Source organism: Pithys albifrons, chromosome 9 (assembly GCF_047495875.1).
Source record: "Pithys albifrons albifrons isolate INPA30051 chromosome 9, PitAlb_v1, whole genome shotgun sequence".
Lineage (NCBI taxonomy): Eukaryota > Metazoa > Chordata > Aves > Passeriformes > Thamnophilidae > Pithys > Pithys albifrons.
In genome coordinates, this window is record NC_092466.1 from 25,948,183 (window position 1) to 25,967,402 (window position 19,220).

Consider the following 19,220-nt stretch of genomic DNA (forward strand, 5'->3'; position numbering starts at 1 on the left):
TCATTTTGCATGTTGTATTTTCTCTTACGCTTGGAACTCTGTTATTCTCTGCTGGCATGGATGACATCACTTCAACTTGTCATTCTCAAAATAGAAACATCTAAAGGAAAAAAGTACAAGGGGGAGGAGGTTTTCTAACTAGGTCAGTGAAAATAGACTGCTTGTTAATCAAGAACAGGCAAACTCCTCTTATTTCACACACATAAGCGTGCACCCTCTCCATTGTGTAAGGGCCAGGCAGGTTCGTTTTTCCTGGAAGAAGTTGTGTTGCTGTTTGTTTTGTAAGAAAATGGTGATATCATGGATTTAATTCTGGATTGCATTGTCACTGTGGAAGGAAGAAGAGTGTAAAGATTACAGAATATGGTAGCTTTGTGTCCAAAAGACAAATTCTGACTGGGACGTGCTGACAGGACTCCTGTTTCGGTCCATGGCAGCAATGTGACCTGTGTCCAAAGCCAGACATCTCCATACAGTCGTTCCTGTCAGACAAACCGAGCATGTCTTGGGAGGACACTGCAGCTGAAAGTGTGTCTTCATTGGCTGACACCAACAGCAAGAGTTTACTTCTTTGCCAGGGAAGGAGGAAGCTTTTGAATTTAGGAAAGTTCATTACCTTTGCTGTAGTCATGGACAGCACCTGACCTTGTTTTCTTAGTGACAATGCTGTATTTGAAATGCAGTTTTGATAAGGTAGGATTGCTGAAAGATTCAAAATATGAAGGTTTGCAACAGTGTCTAAAAGCAAATACCTGTTTATTATAGTGCAGGAACACAGAAGACAAACTTCAGTTGAAGATTGTTCATCCCTTTACAAATTGTGGAAACACAAGCTTACTAAATGAGCAAAAGTGCAACTGTTTATGACAACCACACTGTTACATTCCGGTATCTTCTGTCTTCACGGTGCTCAGCTGGTATCTGTATAGAGAAGAGTTCATGTAATTATTTTTGGTTATGAGATCAGGATCAATCTTTGCGGATAAATCTCATTCAAAACATGAACCTTGCTATTCTAAAGTGGGGAATTGCCACTTTGATTCATGAAATCATAGAAGGAAGATCTGGATCTGTAATTCCTGAGCCATTTGGCAGTACTGTTCTATCTGAGCAGTACTTACTGTAGACGAGATGCAGATGTGCTGAGGTTGACTCAGGTTTTCTGTTTTAAATTCATTGTAACACCTCAGTGGAATACTTTTCACTTTTACTGGAATACTCCCTTCTATTTCAGGGGAGTAACTTAATTAACTTAGTCTACCTATTTACTGCCCCTCAGAGAAACTGAAAATTTTAATGAATAACAAAGTTGCTGAGGACATAGCAGTCATGGTGACTGGATCAATACAGCCAACTGCAAGAACTAAAAACCAGCATAAACACTGCTGCTGTCTGCTTTCAGCCCACTTATTTAAGCATGGTCATGTACAGCTATCACAAATGAATAGACAAAAAACCAAGCACTGACAAAACTGACTTCAAAAATACATCTGTTGTTACTTATACCTTTCTACAAGTGGTTTGTTTTTCACTGGAAACATCTCTTATCTTGTTAAATGCACTATTGATATTTGGGCAGAGATTGAAGAGGACAGAGCATAGTAAGGAGCTGTGTAGAACAGGTGATCTCATCCAACTAATTTCTGTTGTGGTTTAATTTATTCCAAAGACACTTATCCAGAAGCACAGTTTGTGTGAGGGGCTTGCATGTCAAATTTAGATTTAAGATACCAAAGTTGTAATACCTGCAATATTTGTATTTTATTATTTTGTTGCCCTTCACATGAAGCTGAAGAATTACAGCGTTGTAAAACTGAAAGAGGATTTGAGATTGTTTATTCTGTCCTGTTGTTCCTTTATTTTATTCTCTTTGGCAATGGGGAAGAAAATGGCTTTTGTCTTTGTGACAATCTTAGGCATTTTGGTGGGCTACTTCAGACATCTTTAGACTAAGCATCCCCAATACAGCAACCTTTCTGTGTAGCTCATATATGTAGCTCCTTGATGGGGTTTTTGTTTGACGGTGGTGGTGTTCCCCACCCCTCACCCTGCTTTTTATTCAGCCCTCCCCTTGGCAGTTGTTGAAGCCTGGTGTTCCAAACTGAGCCCAGTATTTCAGCTGAGGCCTTAGCTACCCTAATTGAATGAAGGAATGAGTTCACATCTTGGGGGAGAAAAGATGGCATATTTGTGAGTAAAATAATTTGTAATAATTTTTCCAGCTTAGGTTGTACTTGACTAGATACTGACCATCCAAAATGTCTATAAATGGAGATCCTGGAATGATGGGAATGTTCGATGTTGTCTCATTGATGATGTTGAGGAGTGATTTGACTTCTGATTCTAGGTGCTCCACTGTTTTTATTACCTTCTAATGGAAAAAAGCAGAGAAATAGATAAAGGAAGTAGTCAAAGGGTGAAGTGGATGGAATTGTATTGATTTGCAAACCAAATGTCCCGTAATGCTAACAGCTAATTTCATTTATATTGCGCATTGCAGGTTTAGATGTTTCTTGTGTTCTGCTGGCCTCTAGTGGCATCAAGTATTAGCACTTTGTTTTGCAAGAGTTCTTTATAGAGCACCCCTCTATAAAGAATAACCCATCATTTGACTTCTTGGAGGGAGCTTTGCATTAATTTGTTTTTAATTCTTTCTCATTTCTGAGCCACCATCATATCTGGTACAAGAATCTGCATGGAAGATGAGAGGAGCTGATAGGATGGAAAGAAGGAAGCAGACAAGAGGTAACATTGCCATTTTGAGAACCAACAGCATGGAGTTTGGCAACTACCCAGCTAAGAATAGTGAACATGTATCTTGGGAGTGTTTGAGAGAGCAGGGGAAAAATCAAAGTTTGCAGCTTTCACAGAATCCCAGTTATAGAGTTCATTTAGCTCTTGAGTGTCAGCAGGGGTGAGCAGAAACTCCTCCATCAGTCCTCGAGTCACCTGCAGAACTACATCTAGCCATAAGCCAAGGTGGAACGTCACAAAGAGGAATTCTGAGATTTTTGGATTAAAGGCACAATTATAAACATTTTAGGAAAGGCTGATATATAATAGTCAGTGATTAGTTAATCATTTTTTTGGAATTCATTGAGATTATGTTTCTGGTGATAATGGCTTTGTAGATAGTTACAGTCTATGACATGTGAAAAAAATTGTCTGACCTTGACTAGAATAAAGTCAAGAAGAGATGCTGTCAAGAAACATTTTTCTTTGATCAAAAGGATAGGGCAGAGGTCTGGTAAGGTTCGAAAGCCAGTGCAATCCCTCTTACCTCTTCAATAATATCTAAGCGTTCATGGATCATGTCATGTTCATTACACCAGCTTCCCCTTCCCAAACTTCCAGGAAACACACTGACAGGATCTGCAGCAGCTGGAAAAACAGACACAGTTAAATAACAGGAGCTTTTTAATAGCAGACCTTAAATTTCTGACTTCTGAAGTGGAATTTTTCATGCCAAACAGATTTGTTTATGAACCAAATGTAGGAACTGAACCTCTCTTGCAATAACTACAACTGTGCCCCAGTGCTGTGAACGTCTCTTTGCCTGCATATGTCACGATTGTTTGGAATAAGGTGTTTTCTCTTGCCATGGGTGGAGTTTTTTTATTTTGTTTATATGTGTGTTTGTTTTACACAGTCTGCTTTGTTCCTGCCTGTGTAGGGTAAGGTTATAGACTGTGACTCTGTCTCTGCAAGTATAAAACCTAAGTGTTGGGAAGATCTGCCTTACACAGCAGTTCCTCTTAGACTTCCTTCTGAAGCAGCTGGTACAGTAAAACTCTGAAGAGTAGCTGTTTGTCCACTTTTCAAATGGATATTGATGATTCCTTTGTGCCAGAAAGTTGTCCCTGAGAATCTGACTTTGCAATGGGAAGGGAAACAATAAAAGTGTGTACAGCTGGTGTCATTTGCTGACCAAATCATTCGTATACGCTACTATATACAAAGTCACTTACCTCTGTCAGTTACCTGTATTTACCTCTCAGTACTCATGAGCTCTTGCTCTGTTAACTTTTTATTCTACTGCCTCTGTTCCATTAAAGGTCAGTAGCTGATGGTGTCCATGCTTTAATGGAGCCAATTTCCTTTCCATAACTTCTGTCCAACTTTCAGTAACATTTATGTTTTAATAGGTGTGCATAGAACTGTAGCAGGATATTAAACCTTGCTAAGGTGATAACGTATCTTACCCCATGTAAAGTTAGGTCTTGCTCTTGTTTGAGGCTTCAAGCCGCTATAGTAATGAGAAAGCAGCACTCTATAACTCATTCTGTCATCATTTGTAACAAAGAAAACTGAGCTTGTGTTATAATGAACAGTAGGAAACACAAGAGCAGCAACTTCAATACTGTTATGCTGTTTGGAACTGCTGCAGTGCTTCACTGCAAGTCTGTGCCAAGATTTCTGGAGTGTAGGTGTGAAATGATGGCAAACACGTGTTAGTGAGTATTGTAGTCATTGCAGTTTGGTGGGATGAGAGATGTACTCTGAGTTGGAATGGCATCCCTGGAATTGGAGGGTGGAGGGCAGAAAGAAGGAGAGGATTGAAACGTGGCCCCTGATGTACTAGACGTTATTTAGAGATTGGTTGGGAGAGATTTGCTTGGGGTTTTTTAGTGCATTCGCCAGGAGATGGTGCTGTTAGGACAGAACCCCAGAGACTTAATCTACTGAAGAGCGCTGAAATACCACAGGTACTTCAACACCAGCTGCTTTGCAGTTGCCTTTTTCCCCCCCTTTGCTGCTAGTGGTAGTGGTTTATGAGTGTTGTTACCGTCTAACATAGTGGTCAGGCAAACCATGCTGCTTCTCAGAATTTTTATTTCTTTACATGTTTTTTTCCATCATGACTAGAACAGTAGGGAAAGACTGAAATGCTGTAGGAGGTTACAAAACAGTGGCCAGTCTTTGTCTACAAACCTTAGTTTTCCTAATAATAGGAAAATAGTAAAGTAAGGTCTATTTTGCTGTCAGAGATGACTCAAATTTCCACATTTCCAATATCCCCAGCTCTAGTTCTCAGTGTCAAACCTGATGGTCCAGTTCAGCTGTAGGCTGAACTGCCACTCATCACATTGGAGACATTGGTTAATATTGGCTAGCTCAAGTTACTGTTGGCCATTTCTCCTTCTCTGACCATGCATCTTAGACAATGCTTTTCCATTAATGAAAGCTCAGATGTCTGCTGCAGGACAAGTGTGTGCTACTTGAGCCAGACTCACCCAGAGACTTTGGCCTTTTCAAATTGCCTAAAGGTGTGGTTGGCACTCTGCTGGGGCTTCTTTCACCTTGTTCCTGATACAGGACCCTAAATCTACAAAGTGACTTTGTGAAGCAGAAATTTTACACAGTCTTGCCCAAATTACTTTAGTCATTCCTTTAACTTTGCGCTTCTGTTCAGCACAAACCTCAGCATTGTGCTGGCTGATTCTCTAGGTAGGTGTATGCAGGTGGGTAGGTTACGTATGATGGATGGCTGCCATTTGTTCAAAGCAGGTGTGCCATTATAAATACGTGTAGCCAACATAAGGTTGTTGCCTTTCACTGTGAGGTAGCAAAGCACTGCACAGCTTTGTGTGCACCTAGAGACGTAAGGAAAAGGGTTGCTGGGAGATGCAGGACTCAGTAGCACTTGGTCCCGTGGGGCAGTTGGCCCCTCTCTTCTGACACAGAGGGAGACAGCTTTCTGGCACTCAGAGCACATTGCTGCCTTATCAGCTGTAATGGGCTTACCAAAGGAGGACGAAGTGTCTCATCCTAGTTTGACAGGGCTATAAGGTCACTTGGAACCACAGAACTAGTGCAGTGCCTAAAAAATTTGACAAATAGTACAAGCCTAAGTATCTCAGGAAGCACCTGACAACTGATGTTAGCATGCCTAAAAGTCAGTGTAAGCCAAAATGTGTGTAGTTTTAGAACTCAAATTATGAAGCTGGCTGAGGACTGACCCAGCAGAAACCTTGTCAGGACCTGCACCAGGACAAGGCACGCTGGGTGGGTGGTTGCCTTTCTGACTGGGCAGGTAGTGCTTTGTCAGCTGTGTGGATTTCTTCTGTTTTCTGAGTTCTAGATTGAGGCTTTGGCTGCTCAAAACCCTCACTGTTATTTTGTTGTCTGGCTTTAGCTCTTTATCCACAGCTTTATCTCTGGGATGGGCTGGTCACAGGGCACATCCGGTCCCTTGTAAATATGACACATATCTGGGTCACTATGGTCAGGCAATTCAACCAAAGCAATAATTTCCATGTGTTTAAAGAGGGTCACACGTTTCTTATGAGCACTGCCCTTCTCTGTGTTGCAGCTGATGAAAGAAAATTACATGAACTGCCTTTGGCACTGGCCTTACTGCAGCAGCATCTCTACCTCATGTAATAGTAACAGTCACCATGAAAGGGAAGTGAAGAATGGAAGGTTGCAAGCCATGTAAGCAAACGACTAAAGATCTTTTAGGATACTTCTATTTACTTGCTTTCTGAAGTTGCTGAAGACACATTTTTTAAAATGTAAATTGGAATTTTTACTTGTTTGTGTTTCAAATTACATGCATAAATGCAGAAAACTTTGATAGTACGTTTTAAAACCCACTTAAAAGTGAAATGTTCTTTGTATGCCATATAAATTACATATTTAAAATGTGTGGGTGTTTGCAGCTTCTGACAGCTTAGGCAAGTGTGTAGGAGGCATCTTTCAATGTCTTAATTCTCTCATTTGAAACTTAATAGATTATTTCACACAGGCAGTTGTAACATTTCAGTATGGCAGAGAGAACATTACCTATCAGTTAATGTCCCATCTGCAAATTTTCACCTGATGTTTCCTGCAAGTGAGATGCTTAGTTAAATTCTTGAAGTCCATTCTATTTGATGTATAGGTGGTTATTTTCCATCAAGAACCAGAACTCTCTTGTTCAAGAGAAGAAAACCACTTGTGCCTTTTTCCCTCTGATTAAGTCCTCTGTGCCACCTTAAGGGTGCCCATAATCTGGGTAGTTCGAACAGCCCTGTGCTGTGATGTAGTCAGGCACCAGCAGGGAAGTGGAGCATCTCCAAATTGGTTGTTGATAAGGACATGTTTAATAGAAAAATGTACTTGAAGTTTGAAAGCAGTAGCACAATGAAGAGTCAGGATCTATGTATCATGGTCAGCTTGATTTTACAAAACTTGATCTGATAGCAGCGGATAGACAGAGCAATGAAGTAAGAATCAAAAAACCTTAGCAAACAGATTAAGAGCAGAGGCTTCAGATTAAGAGTATCTCTCAATTAAACTCTTCTGCTTCCTGTACATTTGATATATCCCCCCAGCCCTCCAAGATGTTGCTTCTATGTGCTCCCTAAAGATGTCCCCTTCTAGGACTGTCAGGGTTCTATGTATCCAGATGCTGTTAAATGGTTAATTTTGATCATCCAAGTAGTTGCTAAGGATAAGCATCAGAATAAACTAGAGCAACTTCTCTTTGCTGTCATTTTCTGCTGTTACTAGGATGGACAGAACTGAAGTATGTGATGCCCAAATGCCAAGTTTTGAAAAGATTTCAGGCATGGAACAAAGTCCAAAGGGTTCTTCTGGTATCCAAGATTCATGAACATCTGATAATGGAAGTGTCCTGAACTTAACTATCTTCCATGAAATAATTATTTTTAATATTCATTTTAGAAGGTAAGTAAACATAGCAGAAAGTCAAGTTCCAAACTTGCATACCAGATTCATACTCTGTTTATCGGGATATAGATTATGGTACTATGCATATTATTTCAGATCCTGGATCAGTTAAGATTACACTTATTTTATTTTTCCCCCTGAAAGAGAAGGACCAACAGGGAAATCTCATGCATTGTGGAATGTGTTAGTGAAGGTGGGTCAGGTATCAGCCTACCAGTTCTCACATACCTGGGTAGTCTGTCCCATCCACCTATGTGTGAGATGTCATGATATGACTTATTCTGGTCCTTCTCTGCATCACTTCTGCTTGTGAAATATGCAAAACCATAAATTGGATTTGATAGAAGTTGTTGTTTACATATTTCTGTGTAAAACTACTTCATTTGAAGGGAGTTGTTGCTTTTGTGACCCATATAATTCTCACTTCACAAGGGAAGTTCTCTCATTTACCCAGCAGTGAAGACAGACAGAGAGTGCACAAGGCCAGGGATAGTCCATGCTGCCAGTGGGCACCCTATTTTTGTCAGGCACATCAAAAGCTGGGCCCCTGCCATGGCTACCTGCCAGAAGCAAAAGTGCTACTTGAGAAACTACTTTCCTCTTTCTGCTGTGTGACCATATCTATGATTGTAAGAACCACTTAAGTTTTGTATATTTTCATTCAAAGGAAGAAGGATAATAATTGAATGTTCCTGTGAGGGAGCTGTTGGCTTGGAGTATGTTTCCCACATGCTGGTCTTCTGAACAAGCAGTCAGGAGTATCCTCTTGCACTCACTGCTGCAATGGGAAATGACTACACGGAACTGGACTGATAAGAGATATGAACTACCTAATTTGCAGGTACTTAATTCATGCTGTAACTTACAATGATGCTTTGGGCTGCAGAAAAGTTTGCCTTTATTATGTATTTATTTTTGTGTGAATATATATTTGTGGTGGAAACTATGGCTAAGTGTTGGGAGGATTATAGCTAGTAACTGTAGAGGACATACTTGTGTGTGGAGAAGGGGATGAGCTGTCTTAGGAAGAAGAGGAGCTGTGTCTTAGTACACATAAAGAATCCAAGTTGTGTAGAATTATTGAGCTTAAGGCTGGATCAAGAGTGGAGGATATGAGGTACATAAATATTGGATTCCACCATCAATATGAGGATGACCACTGGTATCAGGGGATAAGGAGTTTTTCAATTTTATGAGGATACGGCTTTTGTTCTGTGTTTAGTAATAGGACCTACAGTCATGGGGAGTGGATGAGTCTGTGACTTACTAGTCAGCTCTGTTATTGTATTGTTTGCATATGTCTAGGTCATGGTAGTGGAAAGAAATAAGCACAATGAAATAATATCATTGTCATTTTTTTTCTAATACTTAAAAAAGTGTAAGAACTTTTTTGAAGACATTTTGTTTGGCAAACAGTTCTTGTGTTCTGCAAAAACTCAGGAAGTAGAATAGTAAGAGAGGAGAAGATACACACATATATATACGTAGGTACATACTAAATCCTAGCATTCATGGCCAAGACTCACAACTGCTTCAACAAGAGCAGACCAGTTGCATTTATGAAGAGCCACATCCTGCAGATGAAGAGCAAGAGTCCCACACCCCTGCCTTTTTTTGGAGTTTGATATTAACTTTTGCTTTACACATGCAGGTTACAAAGTCCACAGAACTCAGTAAATTCCTTTTAGCTAAACATAACAAAATGTAGAACTTTACAGATGTATAAAATCTGTAAAAATGCTCACTTCTATAGAGACTCTATCTTCAGATGTCTCGTGGTCTTAACAAATACACTTATTTCTGGGTGCACTTTGTTGAGACAAGCATTACTTCTCCTTCCTAGTTGGAGCTCAGAGATGAGTTTTGCAAAGATTGTAATTGGAGAAAATGATGCTGATATGTTTCTATAAGGGCAGAAAACATATATAACATGGAGCATAGGTTAAACCACTACTAGTTTATTAGTGCAGAAACATGAGTCCAAGTCTGGTTTAAGATAGGACTTTTATCATAAATTTGTACTGTGGCATTAATTCTACAGTACAGTGGTTTCATCTCCTGAAGATAAAATGCTCTTCTGTGAGAGGGCAAATGGTCAATTTTGAGGAAAAGCTGGCTGTTCTGAAGGGATTTTTTTTCTTTCCAGTTTCTTGGCAATGGTCTAGCTTATAGATATTCCAGCTTTGATATTACATATAAATATCAGAGGATTCAAAATATTCTGAGAAGTCATAACATGTTAGCTGAAAAAAGAAAAACATTGACACACCTGGTTTACTTTACCTTGTAGTTAAAACTGAATGAAACTTCTGCTGCTTGAAAGTAAATCATGCCACAGTGTGGAGTATTGAGCAGCAGTGCCTCCATGTAGCTCTCCTGTTACTGCCTGCCTAGTGGAATGTTCAGTGTTTGGTTTGGTCAGCTAAATGGCACATGTCGGTGGGCCCAGCCTGTGTGCCGTGTTCTCCAGGTCACCTCTCTGCCAAGCATAAACGTGGAGCAAAGACTTTGCTGTTGGGACGCTGCACCCCTTGGAACAATTTGCCTGGAGGTTTTTATAAGAATGGAAACACATGTAACTGGGGCAGGTATTGTGCCCCAGGCTACATTGTACACTGTGTTTGGGCAGCACCCCCCAAACTATCCCAGCACCAAGAGCAACGCACTGTGAACTGTGGACATGGAGCAGGACCACGTGGCTGAATCCAGAGGAGCCCTTGTGCCAGTCTCATCTCCTGGTTTGGAGGCTGAGCTCTATGAATTGTTTATATTAATGGCTGAATTAAAATCTAAATTTTAGTTTGGCCATCCGAGCAATTTCTAAGAGGATCCTGCAGGAGTTAAGAGGGGAGGATTCGCAAGGAAACTCCCTGACTCAAAGGTAGCAAAGGGAAAGTGAGAATGACCTTCTGAAGCCTGACAGCAGGCAGAGTGCCTCCCTGGCCATAACAGACACAAAATTTCCCATCTTACATGAAATACACCATTAAAACAATAAACATGATTCCCTGACTGAGTAGCTACCACCTGGCATGATATTGGGTACTAGTCTCCACTTCAGTTATTATTCAATTACTGTTCTAATTAGCTAGATTTTATCTGAGTTTGCTAATGTTTTCAGCATAAAACCATTCTTTCTGGGCAATAACCACAAACATTCTTCCATCCTTTTTAAAATTTTTCTTTAATTTCACGTTTATTTTGGTGAAGCTTGCAAAACTCATGAGAAGATAGTGAATTCTTGTGGAGTGAAAACAAGTTAGAGTGCTCTTGCTGGGGCATTGATGTTTTAGTTCATTACAAATGTTACCAGGCCAGTTAGGTGGAAGGGACTCAGGGTAAGGAAGAGGACTGGGACTCATAGGCAGAAGGAGCTAACAGTTTTTCAGGAAATGTTTTGAATGTAATAGGATCTTACTACCCTGCCCTGAAATATAACCATTGTGTTGTCAAGCAGCAATAGAAGCAGAGGAAAAATAAAGCTGGGCCACAGCTAGCAGAAAAGGCATAGTACAAAGAGTCTGGGAAGCCAGGTTTGTGGTTACACAGGGATGATAAACCCTTGAACTAGCCAAACTGAGTAGCTTTCAGTCACACTACAGTGGGATTACAGGTTATTCCAGCATTCATCTCTTGTTAATGAAAGTAGAATTCAGATGCAGGCTTATCAGATGTTCTGTGTTTATACTTTGCACTCCTGAGGCATTTGGAGAAGGCATTATGTGCTTCAAAAATCTCAGGAATAAGTAATACAAAGCAGAAGAAAGAAAAAATTGTGCTGTTACCGGCAAATTTAAAAATAAGGGTATGAATAGAGGAGAATCTTTCTCTAATCACCTTGAACGTCAATCTCATTTCTGAGCTGATTAGTGTGTATGTTAATAAGGCTGCCAGAACAGTAATGATGGGAATTCAGAGTGCTGGCTGCCACATCTCAGTGTGGTTCTAGATTTCTGAAGATACAGTGATAGTATCTCCTGTAAGAAGGAAAAAATCTCTACCAAAACACTATGCCTACCGGGCATATTTAGTAGCACAAAAATGCAGTTTTTCCTGTTAAAAACAATGTTCCCACAGAATTTTGTTCCAAACCTGTGTCACCTTCATACAAAATGCATAGAGTAAGCAATTATTTAGCTCCCTCTCCCACACCATGCAAAGATTTGGATGATGCTACGATTAAGCTATAGTTTCTACTTTGCAAATTCAGAAGCACTTACCTAAAAGATCTTGCTCCTGCAGGACTGAAATAAATGCTATTGCCCAAAGGAAAAGCATGGTTTCAGGCTCTCTAGTCTCTGCTGTGGTTCTGGTGGAGAGCCCCGCAGCCTTCCTCCCTCCCTCCCCAGCTCTGTATCCACTTCTCATCCAGCCGTTCGTGCTGAGGTTTAGCCAGAGTTAGGCGGAAATATGCCCAGGCTGAGCCAAGATTCTTAAGCTGTTCTCTTCTGCTTCACTCCTTTTAAAAAACATCCTTCCAGCTCCATGCACAGTCCAGCTATCCAGGCAAACTGGCAGTGGTCCAGTCTTCCAAAGCTGTTTTTTTACCCTTGTATTTATTTACACAGACTAGAACTGGAATGTGATGAAAAGCTTTGGATCCTGTAAAGACAGCAAGTGGGGCAAGGAGAGGAATGGAGAAAGGAGGAGGAAGGGGTACTGGTTATTTCTTTCCCTGTGGGATTTCATTTGGGGCAAGGAAAGCAGGAACATTGGAAAACACAGTATCTTTAGATCTTGTGAGCTGACAGGACTTTTTCCATTATTTGCTCATTTTGAAGAATGTGGAAACATCTTTCCTGGGCAGTACATAGGAGACAGCAGCTGTCTGTGATGCAGTTTGAAGAGTATCATAGGAGCTCCTGAGGAGCCATCTGAGCTCTTCTCAGATTGGCAGGTTTTTTAAATAAGTTGGGTTTGATAACATCACAGGCAAAAATAGCACTGCTCATGATAGTCTGACGGTGTATGTGATTTTCAGTAGGATCTTAATTGAACATTGGTTTTTTTCTTGTGGGTTCCTGGGTGCTGGGTGAATAAGAATCAGTCTTTGGCCCCTCTAGGTTGGTGTTCAAAGACATAGGGTATTTCCTTTCTGGTATTGTTCTTCATATTCGAGTTACCTTTTTCAAGCCGTTGCAAGGAGAAGGTGAAAGGCCATTAAGGCATCCTACATAGTCCTAAAGGCCATTGTCCAGTATAAACAGTATTTTAACTACTAGAACAGATTTTCTTGTCATTACCACCTCCCCAGTAGTCAGAAAATCATGTTATTTGAATATCTGAAAGTGAGCTTGTAGAAATGCTATCTTAGAGTTCAAAATATAATCATCCTCAGTGACTTCCATAAGAAGTTAGGTTGTAAGCACAGTTGCAAGACAAAGTAGCCTTGGTAATAGAGATTCTGTGATTGGAATTTAGCTAGTAACTTGGTCGAGGCACTGAGCAAAACAAGACACAGAACAACCTCAGTGTTTATTGAACCAGGGTTGGTGTGAATAAGTTACCATTTTTATGAAATAAAAATGAAATTAGCTATGAAAATTGGAGTGGCAGTGTTTTTCTGGGTGTTTTGGCTTTTGGCTTAAATCACTCTGTAGCAATACTGCAACATTTATGAATTCTTGTTTTGAGAATAAATTTGATCATGCCTGCTGAAAAATTACATAAATCATAATTTTTTATAAACAGTTCTTTGGAGAGGAACTGCAAAAGGTAACTGTGAGTCCACCCTCAGTCTTACCAACTGTCTTTGAATATGAGATGCTGATGTGGTAGGCTATGATTTTTGAGTCATTATCTGCATGTTGTCTGTGTTTTGAAGAGAGCAGTGGAAGAATACTTATGGATATCTGGCTGCTGTTTTCTGAGTGTGTTTGTTCTTTACCTTTGTCCTTCCTTCAGCAGAATCACCCAATGCATCAATGCATTCTCTATTGCAAAGGGAGCCTGTTCTGAATGCTTTTCTGTGTTCTCTCTCTGCCATCCTCTGTGCCATACTATCAAAAAGCAATGAACATTCATTGAATCAGTTTTCCTTTCAACACACTATAAAAAAATGAGGCAATTTCCATTTCAGACCACCTTTGCTGAGGCCACTCACCCCCTTTACAGCATATTTCCTTGATGTTCCTCCTGAATTGCTCTCCTGCTCTTGGAACAGTTCAGTCCCTCTAAGCCACTTGCTGCATACTTTTGTGTACTGTGTTATGTTTGACCATAGTGAGGTGCTGGTCTGATAACCATGGAGAACTAAACAAAATAATGTGGGTTTTCCTCTAGTATTATACTCCAGGGGTTGTTTCTGTAATCAGAGAAAAGTTTTTTTTCCACTGCAGAGAAATGCATCCAGAAATACTTCTGTCAAATGGGATTCTGGTTTTCAGTAGGATTACCTGTCCAGAGATTTTTAGTGATCTTGGTTAATTACTTTTGTTATTTATAAAAACTCAGAATGAAACTGCAGGGTAAGACAACTTAACTAGCAACCTTAGTATAAAAACCCAAGGTGTGTGACAACACCCATTCAATTGCAGAGTAAATTTTTCAGCGTAAGGCTGAAGATTCGAGAACAGAAAAAAGAATATTATACAGAAGAGTTTGTTTTTGGAAAAGTTAGTCGGTAACTGTTTATCATCAGAGAGAGCATTCTTCAGCACATTCATCTTGGAAATGGCCATATATGAGAACACAATGAGATCATATATAGGTTTGCACAAAATCCAGCTGTTGAGATGTTCCCAAGACACTGGCAGCCAAAAAAAGCATACCAGTGAACAGGGATGTGAGTCTTTGCCAGCAGGCAGTTTGGTGAAAGGGAGAGCAAGCATAAGGATTAAATCTATTTTGGGAGGTGCTTTTTTTTGTTTGTTTTGGTACAATTGTTCTGTATGACTTTCTTGGACTATTCAAATGCTTGGCAAAAGCAATAAATAAGTGCACAGTGATCCCATGGAGTGCACAGTGAGAAGGAATGGAATAAATAAAGGGTATGTGTCGAGAGAAGACATATGTGCCATGTGAAAAACATCTTACTGGGCATGAAATTCTGCAGCATGGGTGGACAGAGGATATAGATGAGCAAACACGTGGCAAAAATAGGAGTGTACTGTACTGCAGTCCCTTGAGATTTATGTGAGAAATGGAGAAAATGAAGTGGGGATTACTTTAGGGAATAAAAATATGGTAGAAAACCCATCCTTGTAGGGAGGGGAAAGTGCCTTACCCTGAAGAGAAGAAAATGAAAGAGAATAGCCTTTACCCTGGATTTAACACTGGTGGATGATGAAATCAGTGTAAGGTTTATGTGTTCTGCCTACCTGCCCCTCAGAGAAGAGCTGTCTCCATTAGAGACTGTGGAGATTCCTTGAGCTCTTATCACAGGCTTAATTTCTGTTAGCTGTTCGTAACCAGTTCTTGCTACTTGGAGGCTACTGAACACCTTATGTAAATTAAGGCTTGTTTCTTGATCCATTTAGAAGCAGTCAATTATTTTCATTCTTTTAATTCACTCAGTTTGTGGCTGCTGGGTTGGAACAGTAGTCAAACAGATGCAGAAACAGAATTTTATTATCTAGAGAGTTTGATTTCCACAGAGCAGGTATGCAGCTTTTAGGCTGATTCTCAGGGAAGCAGAAGCTTGCTCTGCAACCAGTACATCTGTTTGCTGAACAGATGGAGGGCCTCTTGCAGTGGTGATTTCATGAGAATGAAGTACACATTTCCATTGAAAGCTTTTGATAGTTGTGATTCTTACCACCACATCCCTGGCAGTCTCCATGGAGCCCCCATCCCTCTGTTGTTCATGGGGCAGATTCTATTGGTGTTACAGGTCTTGTGGGCCTCAGGTTTTGATGTGTGAATACCTTCGGGTTCTGTGCCAGTGAAATCCCCTCTTTAGTCTGTTATATATCACCTTGCACTAGTGTTTATTACCTCGATTTGCAAGGGACATCAAAAAGTGTGAAGTTCTCTTGCTACTGTCTTAAAGGCATAATCTTTGAAGCTGTTAAAAAAGCCCCATATCACACGGTTCACAGTGTGAGGTACTCAAGATCAGCTGTCTCTGTGCCCTCCCTGGAGAAGTTAACAAGTATATGTGTCATGGAGCAGACAACTCTGATCCAGCCTTCTTCAAAACAACACATTTTGTACTACGCCTAAAGCCAACAGTGAGTCAGCTACAGGAATTGACTCTCTGGTGTCATCTTGGTGCCAGCACACTAGGCTGGATTCTGTTTGACAGCATTAGGTAAGCATCCAATGGCTTCAGGCTGTTTTCAGTCTGTGGCTTCAGCTTCCTGACCACTCATCTGCAAGGAAACTGAATCAGAAAGCTGAAGGGAAAGGTGGGTCATTTGGAATATTAGTGAATTGTGTTTGTTTTGTATTTTTAACTAGTTGCTATATACTTCCATATTTGACAGATTTAACGCATTTTATGAAGGCTGGCAATGCCTTGGGACCCCTCTATGAAATATGGTATGCACTGTGCCTACCCATTTCAGAGAAATGAAACCTTTGTCCTAGCAGAGCTGAATTAAATATACTCCCAGCTAAATTAGTGTCTCAGGAATAGGCTCTTGACTTCCAGTTGTGTGTTGCACACATGGTGATCTGATAATATGTGCTATTTTTTCTGTTATAGAAGGCTGTGTCCCTTTGCTGTTGCAACTTTACATCCACCAGTTTGAGTCACATAAAAATGTGAAATAGATCTGTGAGTCCACGGTGGATAATATTCGAGGAAAATACTCATGGGGGAAGTACTTGATTATTCCCAAATTGGAATTACTCATCTAGTGTCTTTAGTAGACCAGTTTTACAAACCACACCAATTAAATGAGATAATTACTTGAAACTTAACCAACAGTTTCATTCTGTGAAGGAGCAGCTAATATCTGAGGAGCTATTCATCTGTTGAGTAGCACCTTGCTGAACACAAGTCATGACAAACAACAGTATAACAGAGGTTTGTTACTTAGCAGCTCTGTACCTTTCTCCAGTAGGGAATGCATCAGCCATGTATGTGAAGCCTTTGAATATGGGTGATATAAAACCCATTTTTGATTGCTGTACTCCTTTTCTCCTAATTATCACAAAGTCAGGGAAAGGTGCAAGGGGAAGAATGACTTGCCAGAGAGAAAAGCCAAGCTAATCACTCCACTGCCATTCCTCTGAAAACTTACAGTACATGTATAATTTTACAGCCAATGCAGTAAAAATCCCTGGCTAAAGACTCCTTTAAAAATACATGTGTCAGAGAATATACAATCCTAGACCAGGATGGCAATAGTTCCTTTGTTATTACAGATCCCTCACATCTCTAGCTGCAGTTTTTCTTCAAGCGTGCTTCTGATAGCTGCTTTCAGGCAGAGAGTGAGCAAGAATGTATATGAATTTTTTTCATCATGTTGCCTGTGTAGTTAATCACATGATGGATCCTGTCCAACGAGATTTCTCAACAGTACAGCTAGTTATTACTGTATGGTACTGACTTGCACCTCTTTAATTCCAGCTGCAAAACTGCATTAAAAGGCAACTTAAATTCTTTCATAATGCCACTGCTTAATAGGAGGATTCATGATAGTTGCCATAGGGAAATTGTGTAACCATAGGAAGGAAGAGAAGTGCCTATGAAAACATTTCCATTAAAAGTTGATCCAAGACATGAAAAACCATGTGAGAGTATGAACAAATAAACAGATCAGCCAGATTAGCACACTTCACAAACTCTGGAGGCAGGGCATTAATTCTGGTTGTTAAAAAACAGATGTGAACTCAACTATTGTCCTCCACCTCTTATTTTAATTTTTTTTCTAATGCGATCCTTAGAGTGCAGTTGGTTCCATATGTGTTTGGGGGAAGGCTAATAGTGGTTACACCTGTATTAATTTGCTGTATCTGCGTGCATACTTTAGTTAGTGTTAAGGATGAAACATGTAGGAGCAAGAATTATCACCTGAAGCAACATCCTTGTAGGAAATCAGGGTGGCATGGATGCTCTTACAAACATCAGATTTTAGGACATCCTTGCTTTAAGAGACCAGTTGACTTTAAGTAGGTTAAAATATCTGTTACAATATTCTGTCCAGATGTAGGCAAATGATTTTGATTATCTGTCCCAACTCTTCTTTAATTCAGACCCACCTCTGTAATTAATTGTAAGAATAACCAAACTACTATGTCTTAATGTAGATGTTAATTCTTGTAATTTTGTGGTTTTACTTCTGAAAATACTGCTTTTTCCTTCTTGAATACTACTTTTTGCCATCTACACAATAATGAAAGAATGATTTTTTTGTTTCACAGTGGTGACTAATGTCTCTTATTAACACTGAGAAAAGAGGAAATAGAAGATTAGAGGATAAAAAACGTGGAAGGGGAATGGAGCGCTCATTGCATGTGTTCGAGGAATCAGAAGCATCAGAGGTGAGGAGAGAGGAGCCAATTGAATCGTCAGGATGCTAGAAATAACTCCAAAGTAATCTCTTCTCTTTATCGCTAGGAAAGTGAATTAGGAGAAGCTGATCGAGCAAAAGCCTGTGGTTTTAATTTAGAAGAAATTAAAGCAGTCTAGGGTGCACAAAGTGTTCTGCTGGTGTTAGACGCTAAGTCCAGGAAATGATTCTGGGAGGGGCTTGATTGCAAAGCTTTGATTGAGTTGGTGGAAGGAGAGCAGGCAGAGAGGGAGGCGAGATGGTGCGAGCAGCCCAGCAGAAGGGCAGGGAAGGGGCACGGGGAGCGGGCTGGCAAACACGGGTAAATATCCCGTGGGAGCCGTGGAGCCGCCTCACTGGGGCCAGTGAGGTGGTCTATTTCTGACCACCAGGTTACCCCAAGGGCCGCTCCGGCTCCGGCCCCGTCTTTGACTCAGGCGGCTCTTTTCGTTTTCTTCCCCGCAATAGCGCTGGGCAAAGCTGTGGGTCGGGCTGGGTACAGCCCAGGTGAGCTGATCCCGGCACAGCGTGAACTGCAACGGAGAGTTCAGTGTTTTAATTAGCCCAGCGGGAGCGGAGGGAAGAGGATTTAGATCAGTGAGTGTCTCGGACAGAGTAGCAGTCGCCGACTGTTAGTCCTTGACCTTGAGTGCTTGGTCTGGTGGGGAAGCAGAGGAGTTCAGTCCGTGTGGATGCTGAGAGGGGCTGGTGTGTGGCACCCCGGTGAAACATTGATTTATGTTCAGCAGAAACCATTATCTGTTCTTCAGTTCTGCTGAATATCTAAACAGTGACACATCAAACACCTTTGAAGGCTTTTTAAGCCTCTGAAAGCATCAAGTAATAGTTACTACAAACTGCGGCAAATCAGAATCTCTGTTAGTGTAAATAAATTTAATGATTACAGTAGTACTTTGGAGTGATACAGTTCCACTGGAATGTTCTAATGTGTCTGAAAGAGCAGAGGTGAAGCGGCACAGTTGCTGTGCCCTGCATAGGCAATCTAGTATGGATTTGCAGTGACTCCCTGTGTGGGCTGTGGCCAGTGCTTTCACTCTTACGTGAACACAACTGTGCGACCAATGCTTTAGACCCAGATGGGCAAAA

At 40.7% G+C, this 19,220-nt stretch overlaps 1 protein-coding gene across 1 annotated transcript; it reads right to left on the minus strand.

The window, feature by feature from the left end:
- Nucleotides 1-739: 739 nt before the first annotated feature.
- PLAC9 (placenta associated 9) lies at nucleotides 740-12,182 on the minus strand. Its single transcript, XM_071563400.1, has 4 exons — nucleotides 11,895-12,182; nucleotides 3,281-3,381; nucleotides 2,251-2,371; nucleotides 740-921 (listed from the first exon to the last, which is right to left on the minus strand). Exons 1-4 carry the CDS (start codon nucleotides 12,040-12,042, stop codon nucleotides 911-913), a joined length of 381 nt encoding a protein of 126 aa, XP_071419501.1. The 5' UTR covers nucleotides 12,043-12,182; the 3' UTR covers nucleotides 740-910.
- Nucleotides 12,183-19,220: the final 7,038 nt, after the last annotated feature.